The sequence below is a fragment of the Eschrichtius robustus genome, chromosome 1, assembly GCF_028021215.1.
Source record: "Eschrichtius robustus isolate mEscRob2 chromosome 1, mEscRob2.pri, whole genome shotgun sequence".
NCBI classification, from domain to species: domain Eukaryota; kingdom Metazoa; phylum Chordata; class Mammalia; order Artiodactyla; family Eschrichtiidae; genus Eschrichtius; species Eschrichtius robustus.
The window spans coordinates 180,559,628-180,586,808 of NC_090824.1; the positions used below are offsets into that span (position 1 = coordinate 180,559,628).

At 36.0% G+C, this 27,181-nt stretch overlaps 1 protein-coding gene across 2 annotated transcripts in view; it reads right to left on the bottom strand.

Annotated features, from left to right (window-relative positions):
• Positions 1–27,181, bottom strand: part of UPF2 (UPF2 regulator of nonsense mediated mRNA decay) — a 93,285-nt gene that overhangs the window by 44,757 nt on the left and 21,347 nt on the right. For both annotated transcript variants that reach the window (XM_068560160.1, XM_068560169.1), the window contains exons 5-9: positions 25,556–25,753; positions 24,923–25,072; positions 23,570–23,673; positions 18,681–18,766; positions 5,793–5,901 (exon numbers count right to left, since the gene is read on the bottom strand). In XM_068560160.1, coding sequence (XP_068416261.1) covers positions 5,793–5,901; positions 18,681–18,766; positions 23,570–23,673; positions 24,923–25,072; positions 25,556–25,753 — 647 coding nt within the window. The remainder of the gene's footprint in view (positions 1–5,792; positions 5,902–18,680; positions 18,767–23,569; positions 23,674–24,922; positions 25,073–25,555; positions 25,754–27,181) is intronic.

The following is a 27,181-nucleotide window of genomic DNA, read 5'->3' on the forward strand; positions in this document are numbered from 1 at the left end:
GGGGGTAGGGGTATATAATCTTGAACAATTCATATAAAACTCCCTGAACCTACTGGCTCACTTGGTAAAATAAGGATTAAAAACAAGGATGATGATGATGGGGCAGTAATGATGATAACTATACTTCACTTGATACTAAGCAATTAACGTCTAGGACAAAAGAGTATACAAACTTTAAAATGATGCTTGAGAAGTGTTTTAAATGATGCTGTAAAATACTTCTGAGTGAGAAATAAAAGTGGGAAATTGTACATAAAATACAAAAGCATCCATCAAAAACTACAGAAGAAAAAAAGTAAAGAAAACATACTAAAATATTAACAAGGTTTGCTTTAAGTGATGATATTATGAGGTTCCCCCTCCTTTCTTTCTTCTTTATATATTTTCTAAATCACCCACACTGAGCATGTATTTCTTTTACAGTTAAAGAAATGTAGAAATAGAAAAAGTATAAAGAAGCATTTGAAAAATGATATACTGAAGGCTGAATCTTTAGAGGGAGTAGGGCTGGGAAATACATATACATGTTTTTAAAAATCTCCCTGGGTGATTCTGGATGCACAAGCTCTTAACAACTGTGCTGTGGAGATCATACAATTTAGGTATTACTGAGCATCACAGTTTACAAAACACATAACATAGTGTATCATTCACAATTATTCCTAAATATTATTGAGGTTAAGGAGGTACAATCTAACTAACATGACAAGATTGTAGAATTTTTAAATGAAGTATTAGAAATCAATTATCTCACTCCCTCATTTTCAGATGAAAAAAACTGAAGGCTTTTCAAAAGACTGTGACATAAAAAACAGACTTATTCTGACTTCTCATTTAATATTTTCCAATCTCATTTGTTGACTCTTTAGGATCAAATGGTATGTCAAACACTTCTGCAAAAGTAAATACAGATGAATTAACAATGTAAAATTTTCTATATATTTTTAGTTCAATAATGTCTCAGATTTTACTTACATAATCAAATTTAGCAAAAATGCTGCTTACAACTCATTTATTAATAACAGCTGGAATTGAGATTACTCAAATAACTAAATTCATACACATTAATAAAAACTCTTCAGATATGTCAAGATACAAAAGTAAAAATTTCCAAGGCCTATCATTCATTATTCCCCTGGAGGAAGAACCCTTTGCCCCAAACCGGCCCCTCTATAACTTCACCCAAATATTATATTTTCTGTCCTCCATAATTTGTTCATTTTGTTTTACAGAAACATTCAATCATTCAACTAATTTTTTGGAAAATCCACTACACTCTAAACACTAAGTAGGCACTGGGTTTATAAATAAGTAAATTTGCCTTCAAAGAAACTTATTTATTTTATTCTAGGGACCACTGATCTCCAAATAGGGAGGGCAAGACTCTTGATCTACTGGGGTGTGGGGAAAAAGAAATGTTGAAACATCTATTTATGTTTTTGTTTTTTATCTCATACTTTTAAAGTTATTTTTGTATGTTTTATGATATACATAAAATATCTGGTAGAATTACAAATGCATATAATTTATAAATAAATATGCCTATACTGGGATATGTGGTCAACTTATTTTACCAACAGAGAGGCTTGATCAAAAAAGTTAGAAGATCACTGATTTCAAAAATGTCCATCAGTGAGGGTGATATGGCTATATTTAAATAAAAGTTGTCTTCTCCATTATTAAAGAAATAGGCCTTGCTAAAAATGTGGAGGACACACAAAACTAGAAAGGAAAAAAATTTCGCATAACCCCACTATCCAAAGACAGCCACTGGTAGCATACTGATATACAATTTTTTCTAGTCTTTACTTGCCAAGAATTTTAACATAACTATAAATTTATTATGTGTAAGATTTTAGAGCTTGCTTTTTTTCCCCTAAAAAAAGCACTTTCGTAGAGAATGGACTTGAGGACACGGGGAGGGGGAAGGGTCAGCTGGGATGAAGTGAGAGAGTGACATGGACATATATACACTACCAAATGTAAAATAGCTAGCTAGTGGGAAGCAGCTGCATAGCACAGGGAGATCAGCTCAGTGCTTTCTGACCACCTAGAGGGGTGGGATAGGAAGGATGGGGGGAGACGCAAGAGAGAGGAGATATGGGGATATATGTATATGTGTAGCTGATTCTCTTTGTTATAAAGCAGAAACTAACATACCACTGTAAAGCAATTATACTCCAATAAAAATGTTTAAAAAAAAAAGCACTTTCTCTATGATTTGAAAACTTTTTGGTAAACAAGACTTTCAATGGTTCTATATCATTTCAGCATTATGATTATATGACCATTTTCTTAATCCATTGTTGGACTTCTAGATTAGTTTCCTTTTTTTCCCTATTACAATTCATGATGTGAATAAAGCTTTCTGGGGTACTTAGAATTGTTTACTTGGGACAGATTCCCAGAGTTGTCCACTGTATGAATGCCTCTAAGGATCTTGAAACATGCTGCCAAATTCCTTCTCCAAATTCCAATCTCAAGTATATGTGATGGTTTCTCATTGTTATTACCTTCACTAACCTGTTAGTCAAATTAGCAAATCCGTTGCTTTAACTAGAATTTCTCTACCAGGTGAGATTTCATACTGTTTTGCTAAACAGCGTTATTTCTCAGGTGAGGTTCTTAAGCACGGGACAAATAGGATCAATTGTGACAATATGTTGGAGCTGGATAGAAGCCAGAGATGGGAAACCTGGTGAAACAGCTATACTCCTAATTCAAGCTACAGAGAGTGAAAGACAGCAGCACTGGGAATGAAGGAGAGACGCTAGCCTTGAGGAGGTGTTTTAGCAGATATATCAATAGAATTTGGCAAATTTGGCTCCCGAATGTCAGAGGGGTGAAAGTAGATGTACTTCCCTCAGTGATTAGATAAAATATATTGCAAATTTATAGGGAGAATATAGAAGCTGGTATAAGAAAGTGAAGGATAAAGACATTTTTGAGAAGAAAATGAGTTTTATGGATGTATTTAGCTAAAAGTACATGAGAACTTATTAAGCACCAGGAGAGAGGTTCTGGCAAGAGATATATACGTGAGGCTGCTGGGAAATAGATGCCACCTGAACCCCAGGTAAACTGTATTCCATCATAAAGGAGGGTGAAGGAAGAAAGTCTGGGGAAGGAACACCAACATATAAACTCAGCTGGAAAAAAGAGCAAAGGATATTGAGGAGAGCAGTCATAAGTGAGAAGCAGGAGAGAGTGGTGGTAGAGAAGAGGTAATTATTATTATAATGACATCTGTGTGATGAGCTTTATATGAATTATCTCGTTTAATCAGTAAGAACAATCACATTTAAAAAGATACAAATTGGGACTTCCCTGGTGGTGCAGTGAAGAAGAATCCGCCTGCCAATGCAGGGGACACAAGTTCGAGCCCTGGTCCGGGAAGATCCCACATGCCACTGAGAAACTAAGCCCATGCACCACAACTACTGAGCCTGCACTCTAGAGCCCGCGAGCCACAACTACTGAGGCCACGTGCCACAACTACTGAAGCCCTTGCGCCTAGAGCCTGTGCTCCGCAACGAGAAGCCACCGCAATGAGAAGCCCGCGCACCGCAACGAAGAGCAGCCCCCGCTCGCCGCAACTAGAGAAAGCCCACGCGCAGCAACGAAGACCCAACGCAGCCAAAAATAAATAAATAAATAAATTTATTAAAATACAAATTATCCCACTTAACAAGCCAGGAAATCAAGGTATGGAGCACTTAAGTAACTTGGCCAAAGTTACAATGCTAGTATGTGGTAGAGTCAGAATGAGTTTCCTAAAAGGCAGGGGAGTCCAGCAATTCAGAATCTGCAGGGACATCAACTAGGATGAGGCGATTAGGAGGACACTGGTGGTTTCTGCCAGGGCGCTATGATGGTAAAACAAAGGGTAAACGTCAGAAGTGCAAGAGACACGTATACTCTACAACATCAAACAAGAAGGAAATGAAAGAGGATGGGAGGAGAGGTGCAGTTGAGGAAAGTTTTCCTGTTTTTATTTTAAGGATGGGAGAGTGTTGAGCACATTTATTGCCTGATAAAAAGTCAATGGCAAAGTCTGCAGATTTGAGGGTGGGAAAGGCTAGACCCTGGAGGAAGCAGAGGTGATCGATGACATCAAGTGCCCTCTCTTCTCTCCCCTGAGAACAGCAGTTCCCAAATATACTCTGGAATCCTGATACTCTTCTAGTTGTAATGAAACCTTACAACAATAACAAAAATGCCAATTCCCTCAACTCTCACCCCAATTTTCAAAGATGGGATGGGAAGTACACATGAACAGAATTTTCTTAATTTTAGGTTTCTCACCAAAAGCACTAATTATGCTTGGTCCAGCAACTCATGTTTTGTTTGACTGTAGCTTTGGTGGAGGGGTGTACACATGTAACTCATACAATGCAGTCATACTGCCTGCTAGTAAAACAGTGTCTTGTCTGTATCTGTATGATGGGATTAAAATACCAACAATATGACTTCAGACACATCTGCCCCCGAACTAGCAGCATGTAAACAGTGCGTCTTTTGAGTGACTGTATATTCAGCCCCTTCCAGAAGGCTCACAGTGCTCATTACCCTATTAAAGCTTTGAGAATTCTTACCATAAAACAAAAGCAAAACGGTTTAACTTCCTGGATCTCAGTGTTTCCAAACTTCTCTAGACATAGAAACCTGTCCTTGATTAATATTATCTATGAAAGTCTGAAACACAAAAAAGCTGGCCCAGAAAAATCTTACCCACAAATCTCAGACTAACAAATTAACACCCATGGCAAGAAGCCTTTAGAGGCCATTCCACCCCTCACACAGACTTTTGCTTTCTCTGGACTCAAGGCACTGACTCTCCAACAATTCATTTGGCAATTAAGCATGCACTTCCTTATAATATCAAATTTATTTAGGGTTTAAATTTTTATTTCACTCTTGCTTTTATGAGTATTTATGCCTTATCTTCCCAATTACATCATGAGATTCCTGACCTCAGGAATTATGTCTGTTCTGGTGCTCAGCCATACTACCGATTTGTGTATAGCTAGTGCAGTGAAATGCATATTGAGCAGAGCAAACATTTATTTGCATTCCAAGCAACTTGCTATATAAAGCTAAATTTTACAAACACAATTTTTCCATGGGCATACATGAACACTTGCGTTTCATGTCTTTTCAAATTCTACCAATGTTCACTTTCAGTCAACGCTAAGGTATCCTTTTACTCCTTTCAAGCCTGTATCCACAAGATGGTGGGGTAACATGGGTTTGGGAGAACCACTCATGGGCACTCTATTAAGAATCTTTCTTCAAGCTAAAGATTCTTAAGGCAAGAATCAATAAAAACATGGTCTATGACAGCATTCACTGAGATCAAAGCATTTACGCAACTTCGTGTGCCCCAAACGTTGGACCCCCAACACCTAAATAGGCATCCTACAGGCACTGTGTGCCCTGACTTGTCATGGCCAATCCTACATTTCTTCTGGGAACACCAATGAGGCCTGCTGGCTCTCTTGACCTTGGAGAATGTTTTTACTTTACAAAAGCAAGAAGTGCAGAACCTACAATGGGAAAACAAGGTAGCAGCAAGAGCTCATCTCCAAATTGGAATAGCATTTATCAATTTCAAGCTTTGTTGAGTAGATTTACATTTTAAAAATTTAGAAGTCCATACATTCTGAACTGTTATACCACTATCAAGTTTCAAAATGTGCTTACCAATAAAATAATAATATTTTTAAACTAAAGAATCCTCACTCATAAGTGTGTATATATATATATTACAAAATAAATGCTTAAATACATACATGAAATCTGAAATCCCCCCTCAGCATGGAACAAAGATCCTCTGCTACATCAGACATGCAGGGATGCAATGTAGCAACCAATCTTGCATAAAATGGTAGCAAATCCAACCTGCAAAAGTTATATGTGATATGTGTAAAAGGAAAGGCACACCAGAAATAACTCATTTTAAAATTTAAACTTTCTCAGATATATTCACACATTAAATGATTATAAAAACTAATAATAATCATACAGACATGCCTATGTATTGCCATCATAATGAAGTATTTGGAAATTCAATTTGCCTTGTGAAAGTTTATTAATAATCTGGTATTTTCCATTCAGTACATTTACTGCACATCTGCAATTTTCATCAAGTACTCAATTTTGATAAAATATGAAATACCAAGCAAAGAAAACATGGCTTAAAGTTTTAATCACATAATTACTGAGTAAATAAACAAAGATAACTTAAACAGTATAAAACAATCCTTTTAAATCATTTCCTTCATTTATCCATGGATAAGTTATTTCAAAACCTCAATGTAAAGTAAAAGGGTAACCAATAACCAAAAGGGTATCTAAGAAGTCAAAAAAAAAAAAATCACAAAGCCCACACACTAACTTATTCTACCCATTATAGAACCCACTCAGATTCTCACACGGGGCTTCTCGATTCTTACTCAGGACAGTAAACGCAAATCTGCATTTCCTCATGCTGCTGTCCCCTTTCATCATCAGAGCACTTTCTCATCAAATTTGGATGCAACTCCAGATTCCAGCACTCCAGGCAGCCACTACTAATCAGAATCAACACACAAGCTAAAAATTTATTTTCCATTCCTGCCACAGACATTATTTTATAAAACTTGATTATCCAATGATTCAACACTCAGCAGACCAGACTCTGAAGATGAGAAGCCGTGAGGAACTAATATAAGCAGCTGCACTGACAGCAGCAAGTAATGAGAGCTGACAGGGAGGAAGTAAGCAAAAAACTAGAAAAATTCAAAGCAAGAGCTCAAAAACTACGACAACCCGAAGCCATTTAGAACAGACAAATAATTCTACAAGTCTTACATATCCCTGAATATATCACTATACTACAGAACATGAAAATGGTGTGATCATCAGAGAAAACTCTGCCTACCATGAAAGGCTGAGAATTAGACCTGGAAAACTCAGAAGGGACATAGTGAAGGAAGGAAGAATGGACATAAATTTGAAAGGTGGAGTCAAGGAGAGGAAAGTGCTCAAATTCATGCCTAAGGAGCCTCAAAATCTTTGTATTCCTCTTTGACCATTATAATTTCCTTTAAAACTTATCACGTATTTCTTCTTACCAATGTGCCAGGCCCTGTCCTAGGCATCCAATATCCATTATTTATCTTGTTGATCCTAATAACCACCCCATCAGGTAGACATTATAACCACCATTTCAGAAATAAGACTACAGAGGTTGAGAGAAGTCAAGAATATGGTGGCTCTGTAAAAGTACCTCAAAAAATTTTAAATGCATTATACCCTTCTTTAAAGAAATGAGAAGTACAGTCCGTTATGTAAAGAGCTGAATCAAAACATTTAGTGTTAAGCTTTATTTTAAATGTTTCTTTAAATTATTTTAAAAGTTTTATCAATTGAAGGTTAAGTTCCTGTCACACAGAAAATGCACACATGTGGGTCACATTACTCCTTGCTGATGTTACAAAAAAGAGGTATCCTGTAAGACACTCTCACAAATATGTAATAATTTTCCTAACGTCTGCTAGTGCAGGAAAAAAAAAAAAGCCTAGGGCAACTGCACACGTAATTTTCATGCATAATAGATGGATTCATACTAATACCAAATTTACTTTCTAAATTTTCAAATTTTAGTTAGAGTATTATATTTTAATATATTATATTTTAGTTGGAACATTAGCTTTTCCATATCCACTTTAGCAACAAATACTTTTTTTCTCAGTTCATGATCAATTACAAATATAGAACTTTAAACCTATGCCCCAGGTTCTACCCCTCCCAACTGCCACAACTACAGGTCAGAAAAATAAGACTCAAGAGTTGAGGTCATGGGATAACAAAGAGTAATGCATTGGGAGTCGGGAGGCTCAGGTTCTAATTCTCTCAAACAGCACTCTGTGACCTCATGAATTGACCTGACCTCATCTCCTACTATTCTGTCCAGTCTCACCAGACCCCCAGTAATCCTCAGAGCCTCAGCACTGGCTCTTCTCAGTAGCTGGAGTCCGCTTTCCCCAAATATCTCCGCCACTTACTCCCTCACAAAGGTCAAGTCTTAGTTCCAATGACACCCCCTCCATGAGACCCATTCTTAATACACCATTGAAACTGCAAATCCATCCCACCCCTAGCCCCTTACCCTGCACTATTATTTTTTAAAATAGAGTTTATCACCTTCTAACGTATATAATTTACTTACTTGTTCATAGGTGCTTGATAGATATTTCTTAGATACTGTCAGCTTTTATTCTAAAATATTCTTCATATTAATGAAGTATCATCCAATTTTTATAAGAATAATATTAAATTTGATCAAGTTTCATATTTTATCAAACAAGCACTAGTTTATCAAATATCTTTTTTTTAAATTAATTAATTTATTTATTTTTGGCTGAGTTGGGTCTTTGTTTCTGCGCGCGGGCTTCCCCTAGTTGCAGTGAGCGGGGGCTACTCTTTGTTGTGGTGCACGGGCTCGAGGCACGCAGGCTTCAGTAGTTGTGGCTGGCGGGCTCTAGAGTGCAGGCTCAGTAGTTGTGGCACACGGGCTTAGCTGCTGCTCAGCATGTGGGATCTTCCAGGACCAGGGCTTGAATCCATGTCCCCTGCATTGGCAGGCGGATTCTTAACCACTGCGCCACCAGGGAAGCCCTATCAAATATCTTTTATGCAGTCAATGGGATAATCATATAGTTTATTTTCCCTACTGCTGTTACATATATTAATAAGTTTCCTGTTTAAAGCAGCTTTTCATTCCTAAGATCAATCCTCTTTGATCATGCTGGATGTTTGTTTTTAATATACTATTAAATATAATTTGTTAGTGTTTTACTTAGAATTTTTTTTTTTTTCCCTGTGAGAGTGATTCTTTTTACTTTTTTTTTTAATTTAATTAATTAATTTATTTATTTTTGGCTGTGTTGGGTCTTCGTTTCTGTGCGAGGGCTTTCTCTAGTTGTGGCAAGCGGGGGCCACTCTTCATCGCGGTGCGCGGGCCTTTCACTGTTGTGGCCTCTCCCGTTGCGGGGCACAGGCTCCAGACGCGCAGGCTCAGTAGTTGTGGCTCACGGGCCTAGTAGCTCCGCGGCATGTGGGATCTTCCCAGATCAGGGCTCGAACCCGTGTCCCCTGCATTGGCAGGCAGATTCTCAACCACTGCGCCACCAGGGAAGCCCTACTTAGAATTTTTATATCGACATTAGAAAGTGAGACTGGTCCACACTTTTAACATCCTCGCTCTTTTTTTTGTTAGGATTTTGCCTATTTCTTCATATTATGAAATGGGAAGTTCTCCTTCCTATGCTCTGGAAAAAACGATACAGCAAAGAAATTACTCTGATAACTTTTTACATTTTCTTCCATAATCACTGGTCTATTTAATTTTGTCTTGATTGAATCAATTTTGAAAATGTGTATTTTTTCCAAAAAAATTACTTGTTTCACTGAGGTTTTCAAGTGGTTTTTTAAAACTTCTAGTATATCATCTGGCTTATTCTTAAACTTTTTAATGTTTTCTTTATATTTTCTAAATGGTTCTCTACCTGGATTTTTTTTTTTAAGAATTAGCTCCTGAGTTTACAAAATTAATATTAATCTTTATTGTCTTTTTCAATGTATTTTTCAATAAAATTTGAGATTATAACATGTAGAAGCAAAAAATTTTAACCAAACTATGTCATTTCCTTTTTTCTTCTTTTCCTGGGCAAGTCACCTATACTTTGCTTCATTTTTTTTATTCTTCCAATTGGCTCAATCTAGTGATACTTCAAAGCTTTTTCCCAGCCCCAAAAGTAAGGTGGATAGAGCCACCCATTTTAAAGTAAAGCAGCCTGTGCTATCCATGCAGAGTAACATCAGTAAACTAAGAACACAGGTCAACACTTTCAGCTTCAACAGGAATTTAAAAATTAGTTTAAGGATCCCCGAGAAGATCTTAACTCTTTTAATTAAGCCTTTCCAGGGCTTCCCTGGTGGCGCAGTGGTTAGGAATCCGCCTGCCAATGCAGGGGACACGGGTTTGAGCCCTGGTCCGGGAAGATCCCACATGCCGCAGAGCGGCTAGGCCCGTGAGCCACAACTACTGAGCCTGCGTGTCTGGAGCCTGTGCTCCGCAACGGGAGAGGCCCACGCACCGCGATGAAGAGTGGCCCCTGCTCGCCGCAATTGGAGAAAGTCCTTGCACAGAAACGAAGACCCAACACAGCCAAAAATTAATTAATTAATTAATTAATTAAAATAAAATTAAAAAAAAAAGCCTTTCCAAGTAGTTAGTAATCCTAGTTTTTGTTTCTTTCATAATTGGTCATATGGAAGTAAAGCCAGATATTCCATTTTCTCACAATCCTCTACTAATAAACTCACCAAATCCTTCTCAAACTAAGAAATCCCTAAAATTCCTTTTTCCACTATACTTTTTACAATTAAATGGATAGTTGATACTAAATGTCATCCTGCCCCACTTAAATCTTCCAAGTTCTGTGAATGTTCATTCCTTACTTCACAAAATAAGATCTCCTATGATGCAAATAATACAAGAAATTATATATTTTTTCAATGTTAGTCCTATTTAAGTATGTTTCTGTCTTTTCCACCTTCCTACAAATGCAAGCCCAAAGGGAATGGAGTGCTAAATGCTATATCAATCACATGAAAGTTATAAAACACTTTAATCAACATAAAAAGCAAATTTCTGTGTTAAATTTTAAGCTAGATATATAATTTATTTCATTTGACTTTTCTAAAAGTGAACTAGAAAATAAACTTAGATCCTTCCTTTGAAAACTGAATTTTATAATCTTCAGAGAGTGATAATTATTTTTACCAACAATTAATGAGTGAACCATTTAAAAAGAATGTTTTTTTCTTAAATAATAATAAAACCTTGCTTATACTTTCAAGGTCTCCTAAATCACACATTTAAGTATCCTACAAGCAGTTAATGATCATCAAGTAAGTAAACATCCAGTTACTAACTACAAGTAAGAACAGGAAAGCAGGATAACATACTTTTGCTCCTGAGGGGGAAAAAAAAGGAATCTTAAAGGCTTTTATTTTGTAATCAATCAGCTTTCAAAAAAAAAAGTCCAGCTTTTTTCTGTCTCTTTAAAATCTAAAGAATTTAACTGTTGAAAGCTATTATTTCTGTGTTCAAAAATGTCTAGAAAAAAATTAATGTGAAAGAACACTGTTACTGTTCAATTAAAGAATACAAAGGTTTTTCTTCATAGGAAACACCAAAGCAGATGATGATTTTAAAAAGAGAAAATATAATAAAAGATTGGGATCATTTACTCTGAAATAGACAACCAAATGCTCCGATGACTTTTTCCACAACATTCACGTTCCCAATTCAACAGTGCCATCAAGTGGTACAACATGCTAACAGATTTCCCAAAACTCAGTTTCTCATTTTTTAGGAAGGGGAGGTCCAATTATAAAGTCTCTCACAAAAACTCCAGCAAACGCTCCTAAAAGCTGGAGCAGGAAAAGCTGTCCAAGACTTAAGTGAAGCACTTCACCTTTGAAGAATATTCTGTTTATATTAATGTAAAGAGATTCTGAACATACATCCATCTGCTAAAACATGGCAAAATCCATATGGCTTCAAAGTCACTAAAACCAATACCAGGTCCATCTATATTCAAAACAAGGAACTAAGAGATGCTTAAGTACGTTCCCTGATTCTGGCTGACTTTACACCTGAAAGTTTGCTTAGGTGAGGGAACCTCTGGAGGGGCTAGGAGTGTTCTCTATATTGATCTAGGTGTGGATATACACATATACTTAAGATGTAAGCACTTTATGTCATATGATCCAGCAATCCCACTGCTGGGCATACACCCAGACAAAACTATAATTTGAAAAGATACATGCATCCCTATGTTCATAGCAGCTTGTACAATAGCCAAGACATGGAAACAACCTAAATGTCCATGGACAGATGAATGGATAAAGAAGATGTGGTACATATATACAGTGGAATACTACTCGGCCATTTGCAGCAACATGGATGGACCTAGAGATTATCATACTAAGCGAAGTAAGTCAGACAGAGAAAGACAAATACCATATGATATCATATGTGGAATCTAAAATACAACACAAATGAATACATCTATGAAACAAAACACAAACAGGCTCACAGACACAGAGGACAGACCTGTGGTTGCCAAAGGTGAGGTCAGGTGGGGGAGGGAAGGGTTGGGAACTTGGGATTAGCAGATGCAAACTAGTATATATGGGATGGATAAACAACAAGGCCCTACTGTATAGCACAGGGAAATATCAATATCCTGTGATAAACCAGAATGGAAAATATGAAAAAGAATATATACATGTATAACTGAGTCACTTTGCTGTACAGCAGAAATTAACATTGTAAATCAACTATACTTCAATAAAATTTTTTTTAAAAGATGTAAGCACTTTATGTGAAATTTCAATTATATGTGTGGACAGTTATACTACAAATTAACTGTAGGATGATATATAAATATATAATTAAGGAGGTTTCTAGTAGATTTCTTTTCTGTGGATTCCTTCAAATTAACAGGCTAAGAGATATAATGCCAGCCTTTTGAGATTTTTTTTAAACTATGTATTTAATGAAGGAAGAACACAACTGAAAGTTAAAACAGTGATTCACATCAGATATTTAAGAACTGTAAAGATGGAATAAATCAATTTTTAAAACTTTTGTGCTGCAAATGATACCAAGAAAGTGAAAGACAACTCACAGAATGAAAGAAACCATCTGCAAATTATATCTGATAAGAGACGTGTACAAAGTATATATAAAGAACTCATACAACAATAATAAAAAGACAAATAAAACAACTTAAAAGGAGGTAAAAGATTTGAACAGTTTTCCAAAGAAGACATACAAATGGCCAATGAGCACATGAAAAAATGCTCAAAATAATTAGCCATTAGAGAAATGCAAATCAAAACCACAATGAGGTAAGATTCCACTACACACTAAGATGGCTATAATCAAAATGGGGACAATAACAAGTGTTGGTAAGGATATGGAGAAACTGGAACCTTCATACACTGCTGATGGGAATATAAAATGCAGCCACTGTGAAAAACAGTTTAGTGGTTACTAAAAATGTTAAACATAGTTACCCTAAAACACAGCAATTCCACTCATAGGTATATACCCAAGAGAACTGAAAACATAGACCACACAAAAACTTGTACACAAAGAGTCACAATAGCATATTCATAATAGCTAAAAAGTGGAAACAACTCAAATGTCCGTCAACTGACAAATGGGTAAACAAAATGTGTTACATATCTATACAATGAAATATTATTCAGCCTTAAAAAAGAAGGAAATTTTAATACATGCTATGATATGGATCAATCTCGAAAACCTACTAAGCGAAAGAAGTCAGGCACAAAAGGCCACATATTTTATGATTTCATTTATAGGAAATACCAGAATAGGTAAATCCATAGAGACTGAAAGTAGATTAGTGGTTTCTTAGGATAGGGGAGAGAGTGGGCAGGGAGGGAATGGAACTGCCTGCTAATAGATATAAGGTTTCTTTTAGGGGGACGAAAATGTTTTAAAATTTTATTGTTGTGATAGTTGAATATATTTAAAACACTGAACTGTATACTTCAAATGGGTGAACTGTATGGTTATGTGAATTATATTCCAATAAAGCTTGTTTTTTTTGTTTTCTGCTTTTTTTAAAGAAAAGAACTGTAAAAACCTTAAGAGTTATCGAGTTTAGTGCTTCCTAAACCAAACTATACAAACTAGGTAAGACAGCTTAAATTCTCTACCACATACACACACATATAAAACCTTCGGGTCCTCACAGTCATAGGCACTCAAGTAACTATTAAATGATTCATTCTGGTTTTTATAGTCGGCTCAGGCTGGAGGGGCTACACGGATAAAGGAGGGAATCCTGGCCATAGAGAAGAATAAAGACATTCACTAGGATCCATGTCCTTTGGGGGAAGGGGAGGGAGATGCCACACAAAGAGAGAGGTGCCCCTTTTTCCAAAAATGTTTGTGGAATGTTCATGAAAACTGACTACATAAAAGGCCGCAAGAAAATTTCAAAAAATTCCATAAAGCAAAAGTAACACAGTATTCTCTAATCACAGTGTAATAAAAATATGAATTATTAACCAAGCCAGAAAACAAAACAAAAAAGTCCCACTACCTGGAAATTTCAAAACTCTCTCAAATATCTCCTTAGGTAACAATGGAATAACAAACTGAAATTGGAGAATTTCCAGAAAACATAAAAATAGAAATCACCACATGTCAGAAGTAAGAGATACAGCTAAAACCAGGGTCAGAGGACAGCAATATATAATATTAAATGCCAAAAAAAGGAATAAAATGAATGAAAGAAACCAAAAAAAAAGAAAATAAAGATAAAATCCAAAAATAATGAGTAAGAAAACAGTAAAACAGTAGAATAAATACATAGACAATCTAGAGGCTGGGTTTTGTGTGTGTGTGTGTGTGTGTGTGTGTGTGTGTGTGTGTGTGTGAAAAAAACTAAAATGAATAAACCACTAGCTAACATAATGCAGAGGAGGAAGAAGAAAGGAAAGGTATTATACAACTACAGGATTGTTTGTAATGGCAAAGACTGGAAGTCCAAAGTGGTTAAATACAGTACATTCATAAAAAGAAACACTGCAGCTTTAAAAAGAACAAGAGAAATCTTTATGTATTGACATGAAAAGATTTCCAAGATATACTGTTAAGTGAAAACAGTAAAGTTCAGAACAATAGGTATAATAAGTTGCCCTTGTGTAAAAAAGCAGGAAATATAAGAATGTTTGCATGTTCTTGCACATGCAAAAGCAACTGTGGAATGATGCAAGAATCAAGACAGTGGTTTCCTACTGGGAGGAGTAGGAATTGGGTAGATGGGGAGACAAGGATAGGAAAGATATTTTTCAGCACCATGTTTTATACTTCAGTGTTTTGAGTCCTGTGAGTGCATTACTATTTTTTTAAATAAAATTTTAAATTTGCATATGACCAATATTAATTCATCAAATATTTTCAAGCCCTTACTGTGTATCAAACACTACACTTGATGTTGTAGATGTTCAAAATGAAAAGATCTAGTCCTCTTTTAAAGGGTCCATATTTTTACAGTTTCATAGGGATACAGGCACAAACCAACACTGACCCAATATGCCTAATGTAATGTGCCGAATTCTTTGTATGTATGAAGACATTAAGTCGAAAGTCTATTAAAGAGCACCTATATATACGTAAGGGAAATAAAGATGGTTGTTCAGAGAAGATAACTCTTATGCTAAGAGTTCAAGACTGGAGATTTTCCAGTGGAAAAATACAGGATATCCCAGATAGAGCAGAAAGCAGAGGCTTGGAAGCAGAGAACAAAGGGTATTCAAGAAATCATTACAGATCATGATTTTCCAAGAAGAGTGGCTAGAATGACGACTGAAGAAGCTGAAAAGAGGCTAGATGAGAAAGGGCATTGTAAATACCAGGTTACATAATTTTATCACCTTCTGTCTGTGAGGCATTGTGCTCAGCGCTGAGGATAAAGAAGTAAACGTGGCCTCCCTCCTGCAGCTTAGTCTAGACAACAATGTCCAGGGAAACCAAGAAACAGGTTTTTTCAGTAGTCTGATGCGTGACCCTTCCTGTCTCTGGTTCTGTTGCCTCTATCAGAAATGCTTTCTACGTTCCCTCTCCTCATCCATCCCTCACCTAGCTCATTCCTTTCTCAGGTCTCGGATTAAATGACCCTTGTTCCAGGCAGCCTTCTCTTACTGCCGAGACTAAGTCAATCAGTTCCCCGTGTTATATACTTCAAAGCATGCTGGGATTCTTCCTGTCAACTGCACTTAGAATTCTCTTTCTTCCTCTCGAAACTGTAAGCTGCATGAATACGAGTTGAATCTGTCTTGTTCACCACTGTATCTCCAGCACTAATCACAGTATAGAGTAGACCCTTAGTTAATGAATAAATTTTAGAACATAATTTAACCTTTCCTGATCACTCAGGCTGAATATAAGAAACCTAAATTATTATATTTATATATTTCAGGTATATAAGACTATGTGGTCTCTTCCTCATAGCTCCAAAAGGATATACATTTCAAGTACTTGTATCTTTATTTTTTTCTCTCCTCTCAAACCATAAATTGTCACTTCCTATTACTTTCAAGTCTGTTTCTAGAAGATTCCAACTACTTCTAATTTGCAGCTAACTGCTGAGCTAAGCACATAAATCCAGTTATAAAGAATGTAACTGGCATAAAACCAAGTAATAGTATATAGTTTTTCAGGAGTTTTCTCCGGGGTGGGGGAGTGGGAAGGAATGGGGATAAAGGGAGACAAGATGCTCTCTTATCAGTAAACTATTTAATATTACTGCATAATTTCTTTTGTTAACAAAGCCTTTTATTTTTGCTAAATTTGGTTCATTCTATGCTAGAAGTCCAGATAATTGTTACTACGTTTCTTCATTCAAAGAAACAGTTGAAAAGACAACTATGAAAGTAAACACTCCACTGTATAGGTAAAGAAAAGAATCACTTTAAAAAACTGGTCCAAAATATTAAGGAAAAAAATATTTGAGTTTGAAATTTTGAGTTTGAAAGTAGAATGTGTCTCACAATCAAAGGCTTAAAAGTAACTGGCAATATTCTTTTCTTTCTTAGTTGTACATGAAATAATGATGCACCTCATAACTGATGGCACCTAAGATTTGATGAAATGCAGTACATAATTTTACATAATAAAAATAATTCGGGCTTCCCTGGTGGCGCAGTGGTTAGGAATCCGCCTGCCAATGCAGGGCACACGGGTTCGTGCCCCGGTCCGGGAAGATCCCACATTGTTCATTTCAGACACTTGTGATTTGTTCCATGCAACCTTGCCAAACCATGATGATAAAGGTTTTGTTGCCATATTGAAAACGCTTATAATATGGCCGGCAACCAAAAGCATAAAATAGAAGATTTGCCATGTAAAGTGTGCACACATACGGATATAGGTTGGGAGTTGATCATGGAGAAATAAACATGGGGTCTCCTAAGTGACTGTTACTTGTGTATGATTTTTCCTCTATCACAAATCATACATTGTTATAATCATTTGATAATAAAGAGCTGGAGATTAAAAAAAAAAAAAAAAAAAGTGAGTGAACTTTTTTTTTTAATAACAATGATTTTAATTAAAGTAAAATACTAACTTGAATACTTTTTATTGAAACATTCTATTAAAATAAACATCATGTCCAAATACTTCCCAGAAATGAAAATGGCCCTACTCTGATGAATGGGGAAGTCTATAATCTTTGATATACATAATACTTTAGAATATTCAAGGTTAAATGATATAATTTAAACTATCTTTCAAGTATTCAAATTCTTAGTGACTAACGTCAGAACTATTCCATTAAAACTTCCTTTATTTCTAAAGAAAGATTATACAGATTTAAAGCGGCTGGGCCCGTGAGCCACAACTGCTGAGCCTGCGCGTCTGGAGCCTGTGCTCCGCAACAGGAGAGGCCGCGACGGTGAGAGGCCCGCGCACCGCGATGAAGAGTGGCCCCCACTTGCCACAACTGGAGAAGGCCCTCGCACAGAAACGAAGACCCAACACAGCCAAAAATAAATAAATAAATTTATTTTAAAAAAAAAAACTAATAATAATAATAATTCATCTATGATTTTCTCAATTAGATAATTCTGAATTATCTACTCACTATATTAGCACATTCCATCTCCCTTGTCCCACTAAAATGAAAAAACAAATGCTCATTAATGCTGCTGCTGACAGGAGATAAAAACCAATATAAAGGAAAAAAGTAGTGATTTGGTTTCACTGAGAAATGTTACCATTTAAGAGACCAATGAATGAACCAAATTAAAATTTTGCTTAAGAAATATTTAGTGAAGTCCCTCAGAATCCGTATCTTCTGGGGAAAGTATCTATCTTAGCTATGATCTATGTAATCATGATAATAGTTAACAAAATCCTTTAATTATTCACTGTTGAATAAACAGAAATGGATCTCCTCCAGGTTCCTAAGGTCAACAATCTATGACCTGTTGTGGTCCTAAAATATGCGGGTGAAGTAGGGGTTTTAATTTAGTGTAAGTTAGAGCATTAGAATTCTCTACCAGCATTATGAAACGGAATATGTTTCTTGAATTACCAGCAACATAATCACTAATGTGACTTCCAAGTCCAAACTAGCATAATTACAAAAAAAAAAACTTGAAATTTTTCATTTAAACACAACTCTTAAAAATTAGATACAATCAATTTAGTCTGATCTTTCCACAAAATAAAAACTCTCCAAAAAAAAGATATACCATTTATTATTTTTTCTCCTCAGAGGCAAAAGTGCAAACAAGTTGCTTCTAGCAATGATTAAGTTATTTAAGTTCCTATAATTCTTAAATTTTTTCTCTCAAAATAACAGGAAAGCATCAGAAGAAATATTCCCACTAGAGCTCATGAACAAAAATCAATGAGAAATAAGTTCTAGAAAATATGCTAACAACAATGATAATAAGTTCTGTTGACAAGGGATATTTTCTAAGAGATAATTAAATAAGAACTTAGACCTTACAATCATCATTGCAGGGTAAAAACACTAAGAAATTACTGTTGTTTTTTTTTTTTTTTTTTTACCTACCTTTGTCTGGGAACTATAAAGAGCGCCCGGACCAGCTTCTTCCTATTTGCTTTTGTGTTCATGTTCATGCAAAAATCCATTGCTGCCTATAGGAGAAAAAGCAAACTTTTTTCTTAAAAAAATATCCATTTAGCTACTGAAAGCAGAAACCCTGCATGCTACAATGGATTTCTAATAGTTCCTAAACAGTTCACAATGGTTTTAAGACACTAGTATTATAAGCATATCCCAAGCTTTAAAGATCACTAAGCTTAAACTCCTCTCTCATTTTATATCTCAAAATATATGTTTCATAAACTTTTTAATTGCAACCTAGTGTTAGAAACAGAACTTCAAGTGAGTAGATTGAAGACCCACCATGACATGTTTGGCAAATAACTATATGAAATGTGCAATCCATGCTTTTGATCTCATAAATCAATGTTAGTATCAGGAAAGTTTTCTGGTAAAATGTACAAAGTAACAAGAAGCCAGGAACCAAGAAAATTACTAATGCTAATAAGGATAACCAAAAAAGAATAAAGACCAACTATGTATGAGACACAGACACAGATTATCCCCAGAAACATGTAAGAGTTAAGTGCTTCAACACTGAGTAAAAATGTTTACTGTCAACAATCAGATCTGGTAACAAACTAAAGAAACCACATCACAGGACTACAATAAATATCCATAATTATTATTTAGTATAGCAATCCACTATTCTATATTTTAATAACAAAAATGTGTTCAATATTTCATCAATATGTCTAACATCTAATATAAGTGTAGAAGAAAAGCTACGAGAAGTGTATGTTCCGGGAAGCCATTAGAAAACAAAACTATGAGTAGTTGGTATTTTTTAAATACAGGTATATATATTTTTTAAACATTAAAGATTTTCAATATACATGGTTTAAGAAAATAAAAAGTTTAAGTTATACTTTAAAAAGAAAAAAACTATTATCAAATATCCTTTTGGGTATCTCAAGTATTTTCCTTCCATAGGTTCACATGATTATTTTATCATTAATCCCAGTCTTTAGGTAGATTTGAGAATCAGGTAACAAAGATCCTCAGATTTCCCTACAAAGGGTTTCAACTCTTCAACAATACACTCACTGAAACACCTCCCATTTGATTAAAACTTTTGCTGAAAAAATGACACAACTAATGGTGATTAGATTCAAACCCAGGAAACTAACTCACATTGAAAGTATTCACCAAGATTGAAACTGTCACTATTAGTCAAAAGTAAAACCAATGTAAATTTTTTCTTCTGCTTGTAAAGGGAGTATAATAAATTTCATTAAAGTTTATATTTTATAACATTAAAGCTTCTTACAGCTAATTAGAATAACAAAGAGAAAAGGTGAAAATATACTAAAGTTCCTTCAAGTAATTCACCCATATGAAACACTGAAAATTTCTGGACTAGTATAATAAAAATCCCAAAGGTCATGTACTCAGAAAAGAAAATTGGTTAACACTGGAAAACTTCACACACACACACACCCCCCCTCAAATCAACATTTTTTGAAAAATATAAAGAAAAAATTTTAATGGCTAATAATGGCCTATGTTTCAACATAAACTAGGAAACAAAAAATAAGATGTACTTCAATAACTATTTTAGAACATTATCCTTTAAAAGGCAATAAACACTTTTCCTACCACAATAACCAAAGGCCAGTTAGATGGAAAAAAACTACAATGCTCAAAACTCTGCAAAGATTAGGAGTTCGTAAAACATGTAAATGCCTGGTACACATAGTGGTGGCTCAATAAATATGTAGAATAAATGAATAAAAGACTACATGAAAACTGCCAGAATTAATAAATTTGAGGAAATTAAAAAGAAAAAAAAAGCTTCATATGTATATTAATTCTTAGATTTAACCAGCCCTGCCCTTTGGGGAGAAATGAAAGCAAAGGAATCACTGGGGTGGTGTCTGTCTGCCTGGGTTACAAGTGCTGCCTGACAACTCAACAAGCAGTTTTTGAAAACCTGTTTCAAAACGTTGTAAGTAAACGAAAGACAGTTCAACAATCATTTTTTATTTTTTTAAGTAAAAATAAACTCTTCTGATCATCAAATGCATGCAGAAATAAGCATCACCATGAATGACATTACCTGCAGAAGTCACCTAAAAGCAATCTTCACTTCGGGTTATCTATTGTTACATAAGTATTGAATTCAAAAGAATTCTTAGATTTTTCTATTTCTCAACTACTTTTCCCTCTTAAGCCATTTGGACCTCTGCCAATATAGATGGAAAAAATTCCTTTCATGAGGAAGCTGACTCCCAGGAGGAACCCACTGGGGTCCAACAGGGTAGGGTAAACTCCTATTTTCCATCTGAACCTCCAAGAGCTAACCCAGAATTTAACATATGGTCATTACTGAGCTGGGCACTGCAGGATACTTTCCAATACAGATTCACGTGAGATCTTCCCACTCAACTTTCAGGATAGCACTCAAAATGGCTGCAAGGGTGTGGCAGGCATGTCAAGGTATCTCTCATCCTGCTGATAGCCAGTGAATATATGAAAATTTAGCAGGGGAAAAAGTCAATCATATCCCAACCTTAGGAAAATAAGCAGTTGTTTAAAAGGTAGTCTCTGCTATATTCTAAGATGAAAGAAAAAAAGACACTATCTCTTCAGAAAACAGAAATAAATGCTGTAATTACTAAGTTTTTGAAAACTGTACATTGACCTAATTACTCCAAGAGGTGATTAGCCAATTTGGAATTTTTTTCAAGCCTATTTGATTATATGAATAGTTACTGAAACACATCTAAATTATTTGTAGAAGAGCTAAACAAGCTGAAAGTCAAAAAACAACTTGATGTCTGTAGTACTCTATAGGGAACCCTCAATACATTATGGGGAGAAAAAAGGATAAAGATTACATTACACCTTGACTTAAAAATGATTTAAAGCAATGATTTTCAAACTTTGGGTCTCAAGAGTCTTCTACACTCTTAAAAATTATTAAGGACCTGAAAGAACTTTGTTTTTGTGGGTTAATATGTTTATCAGCAGTTACTGTTTTAGAAGTTAAAACTGAGAAATTTTCAAAATATTAATTCACATAAAAATACCAATAAATCTATTAGTTGTTAACATTTTTTGGAAATTTTTTTTTAATGAAAAAAGAATTTAGTGACAGAAGAGTGGTACTCTTCTAGAAGATACCTTAAATACTCATATCTATAGATTCTCGTATCTATTTATGCACTCAATCTGTTGTGACATGTTGTTTTGGATGAAGTATATGAAGAAACTCCAGGGACTTCTCTGGTGGTGCAGTGGTTAAGAATCCGCCTACCAATCCAGGGGACACGGGTTCGAGCCCTGGTCCAGGAGGATCCCACATGCGGTGGAGCAGCTAAGCCCGTGCACCGCAACTACTGAGCCCGCATGCTGCAACTACTGAAGCCCGAGCACCTGGAGTCCGTGCTCCGCAACAAGCCCATGTGCAGCAACTAGAGAAAGCCTGCACACAGCAACAGAGACCCAATGCAGCCAAAAATAAATAAATAAAGTTATTAAAAAAAAAGAAAAAGAAAAAGAAACTCCAGTTTCACACACATATGTAGCTGGAAAGGGAGGCATATTTTAATATCATTTTCAGTAATTATAGATATTCTTTGATACTTCACCAAAACTTGACAAGTGGTAGTTTCTTAACCGTTAGTTGCAATGTGAAATCAATGCAATGTGTATCAACTTCTCATGCTCTGCTAGATTAAAATCCATTGGTCTATCTTGCACTGAGTGAATTTTTAATATCCAATCAAGATTTTGTTGACCTTATGTACTGGTAATTCAGAACAATGGTTCACTGAGCTATGCAGATCTTCCAAACACTTACATAGTATTTTTAAATTACATTATTTAACATCACCACTCAGCTTATCAGAAAAGTTTCACCAATAAAGCCTCTTCAGAAAAGAAGTGGGAAGATGTCAAGCTTATGGTGGTGGACATAAGTTTTCCAAAATTCTAATTTTTGCTGGAAACTCAAATTTGTCCACTGGCAATAAATACTTTTAGTTGTTTCCCTTGAAGTGAGAGGCTCACCTGTTCATGTTAGAAAAATGTCTGCTAAACACCCACATCTGAATAACCACAGTTTGTCCATCAGTTCTTTCAAGTAAAAACGGTATTCTATGTAAAAAGCAACTAGTTTAGCTTGCAACTCAATCACACAAGTGATTGAGGCAACCTTTTCTTGAGGCAACCTTGAGATAGTATATTGAGATAGCATATGTGCTTTACACGTCCTTCTTATTTTATCAAGTTAAAAGGAAGTGTACTCAAAGACTGAAATGAAACAAAATTACTCCAATTTTTATGGATTCATCAGAGATTCCTAAGTGAAAGGAGCATTGTTCTTTTAATTGCAAATGCACGGCAATGGCTACTAGTACATTCTGCTACCCATGCAGCTTGATTCGTGTTAAAATGCCAGCAGCTTTACCCATCATCACTTTTGCAAATGTCAAAAACAGTGAAAAAGTGGGGAAAAAAAATCCTAGTATTAGTATGGAAAGAGTTTTGACCTTACAGACCCCCTGTAAGTGCCTCAGAAGATACCAGGAATCTACAGAGCATACTTTAAGAACTTCTGGACTAACACAGTATTTCCCACACTGAGGAATCCCTATGTGAAGGGGAGAGGTGTCAAGCTAACAGGATTCTAGAGACAGTTCCACCCCCAAACACAACATCTACAAACTGGCTGCCACTGTATGTGTTTATTTTGAATTCCCATATTAGATTCCATTTGAAGAAATGGTTCATTCTACAGCCAAAACAGTCCAAAAACCATAGACGTTCCTAATTAGAGCTATCCTACAAGGTCTACGTGCTTGAGTGAAGTCACACAGAGGCAATCATACCTTGTCTATCAGATCACGGTTGACACAGTTGGGCAATTGCTGGAGAAAAGCATCTACTATGAGCTTGAGATGAGATCCAGTGCTGGCTTCTTCATCCTCTTGTTCTAATATGAAATTGGTTTTTAAACAGGTTTAAATATATATATATACATAGACAATATAAGAATAAAAACATCCAGTAAGAAGTTATCTGGGGCATAGATAATCTAGAGCACTTTTCTTACTCATGAAAAAATGAAGCATTTTTTGAGATATTACCCTAGAAAGTGTGGGTATCTTTAGAATCATAACCCTAAATCACTACTGTCTTTCAGATATCAACTATAAAAAGGCAAACTTTTACATGAGAAGTCACAAGTTGCGTGTAGTTTTATAGTAGATCTGCTATTTTTATCTGTCACGCATCCCTTCTCCCATGTCTTCAATTAACAGTACGATCATCGCTTGCCCTCGAAGGCAATCCATGGGATTCTGATGGGGAAGGGTGCTGCCCAAGCACAGACACCACCACTCCTCTCGGCCACAGGCAAGCAAGACACAGGACTAGCCAAGTCCTTCCATGAGGCTTATACACAGACAGTGGGAGAGAAGCCCTCTTTTCTTCTGATGTCACTAACTGGTTTGAGCCAAGGGTAGCCTCCAGCCATGCCTCCCTCCCTTCATGACATGGATAAACAGAATCTGCAGTAGGAAACAATGAAGCCCATAGAGAGAAAGGCAATACTGACAGAAGGTATCTTTCTAATAAAGAATCCTAACTAATAAAGAAACTTGACGGGAAGTATTCAGGAAATAATTAACAATGTGATATTTTTATTACTAAATATAAAACATTACTCAATTATAAAGACAGATAAAATTACATCAGATGAATTGATATACTAATTGTCTTGTTATCTCTCAACTTTCAAATATACTTATGTTAAGACTGTAAAGATTATATCAGAATTAAAATACATTAAGGACAATGCTAGCAAGTAGAGAAGTGTAAGAAATATCTATTAAGATTCAGATTATCACTAAAGTTGGACATGTAGTATTTCTGTTCCAAATCAAATTCCAAAAAAGTGATGGCCTAGAAACAACAGGAAAACAAGGAATAAAAGAGTAAAGACCCATATTCTCAGGCAAGGGCTTTGTGTAGAAACACTAATCCAAACTTGGGAATTCCCCGGCGGTCCCGTGGTTAGGACTCCGTGCTCTCACTGCCGAGGGCCCGGGTTCAATCGCTGGTCAGCGAACTAACATCCCACAAGTTGCAGAGCGTGGCCAAAAATAAATAAAATAAAACAGACGTTTTAAAAAAAAAAAAACAACTAGTCAAAAATTAAAATTTTTGGCAAAAGTGTTTACCTTGCTCATCAAGAAGTTTCTTTGTAAGATCTTCAGCTTCATCTCCACCCTCTAGCTCCAAAGTGTCATCATTAATCTCTAGGTTCTCCAACTCAAGCTCCAAATCATCAGGACTTGATACCTCCTTATTATCCTTAGGTTCCTTTGCCTCTGAAATCAAAGAATCAGTACCTCTGAATTAAAAGTCATATTGAAATCCTGCTGCAAAAAATACAAAGACTCACAAAATCTGCATCATTTGTCTTAGAATCTACATTTATACCTGGCAAGAAATTTGATATATTCAGATTTTTTAAAATACATTATGCTCATTGAGAACAAAGACCATAACTTCTTTGATTCTGTATGCCATCTGTTCACTGAAGAAATGAACAGATGGATGGATTGATGAATTGATGAATGGAGACATACATGGCATGAGGATCTGTGGTAAAGATGAGGGGAAGATAAAGCTGATTAGATAAAGTGGACTTAAATTAATTAAGATGTCCATATTATTCTGTCATTCATTTAATCTAGTGACTCAATGTTCGTATTACAAAACTAGTAAATAAAAAAAAATTTTTACAAATATTATTTTGAAACTAATTTTATAGCACTTTAATATAAAAAAATTTGTCCTCCAGCATTTACCTTTGTAATCATCCTTGTTGGACTCTTTATTCTGACAACTTTTTTCATTATCTTTAAACAAGATGGCTGGAACAAAAGCTTTCAAATCAATGAGGTTCTCATAAAAATTCCGAGCATCTTCATCTTCCCATATACCACCTTCCAAGTCATATTCTCCAGGTTTACCAGGTGTAAATATATCAATTCCAGGCCCATGCTCTACAATAAAATAAATCACAAGGAATTAAAGCCAATGAACCTTGAATGTTTTGATTAACAGACGCTTCTTCAATCCACAAGCACTCTGGACTGTTCATGTAACCATCTTTACCAGAAAATCACAAACTGTGTTTTAAGTAAAGCTCTAAACCAGGACAGACAAGAGGAAAACATAGGATAAAGATGCATTTCTCTTAAATGTTTTAGGCAACTGATATGAGATTAAGTAGCCATTTGATATATTAGGCCCACCTTCATAAAACCTAAAACCAATATAAGAAATATATAAGCCTGGTCATTCCTAAACATCCAACTTAAAGTCCCACCTCCCCTATGAAGCATTTTTTTAAGACTCGCAACCCTCTGTACAATTTATATCATAATTATCATCACAAGTTTATGGTTTATCTTACCATAAACCCTTAAAAGCAGCCTCTTTTGGTATTAACTTGGTATAAGACAGATTGCCATAAATGGTCAATTGATAAATAACTGGAAAGGAAGGGAAGGAATGATGAGGAAATATATAGATATTTCAGTAGAGAGTGGAAAACCATGTATAACACACACACACACACACACACACACACACACACACACAGTCTACCTTACATACAACTACACTTTCTTAAACTCACAACATTAAAAGTAACTAATTTCCTACTTCATGATCATGAGACCATTCATGATTATATCTATCCTCACTGTACATCTCTCCAAACTAGAGAATGATCCTGCAGATTAAAATTCACCCTGAGGGGTTCCTTGTTGGTGCAGGGGTTAAGAATCCTCCTGCCAATGCAGGAGACAAGGGTTCGAGCCCTGGTCCGGGAAGATCTCACATGCTGAGGAGCAACTAAGTCCGTGCGCCACAACTACTGAGCCTACGCTCTAAAGCCCGTGTGCCACAACTACTGAAGCCCGTACACCTAGAGACCATGCTCCGCAACAAGAGAAGCCACCGCAATGAGAAGCCCGTGCACGGCAAGGAAGAGTAGCCCCCGCTCGTCGCAACTAGAGAAAAGCCCACGAGCAGCAACGAAGACCCAATGCAGCCAAAAATTAATCAATTAATTAATTAATTTTTAAAAAAAGACTCTAACAGAGCAGAAACCAGAATTAAAAACAAAACAAAACAAAAAAATCCTGAGAGGGACTTCCCTGGTGGCGCAGTGGTTAAGAATCCGCCTGCCAATGCAGGAGACACGGGTTCAAGCCCTGGTCCGGGAAGATCCCACATGCTGTGGAGCAACTAAGCCTGTGCGCCACAACTACTAAGCCTGCGCTCTGGAGCCTGCGAGCCACAACTACTGAGCCCACGTGCCACAACTACTGAAGCCCGCGTGCCTAGAGCCCGTGCTCTGCAACAAGAGAAGCCACCGCAACGAGAAGCCCGCGCACCGCAACGAAGAGTAGCTCCCACTCCCC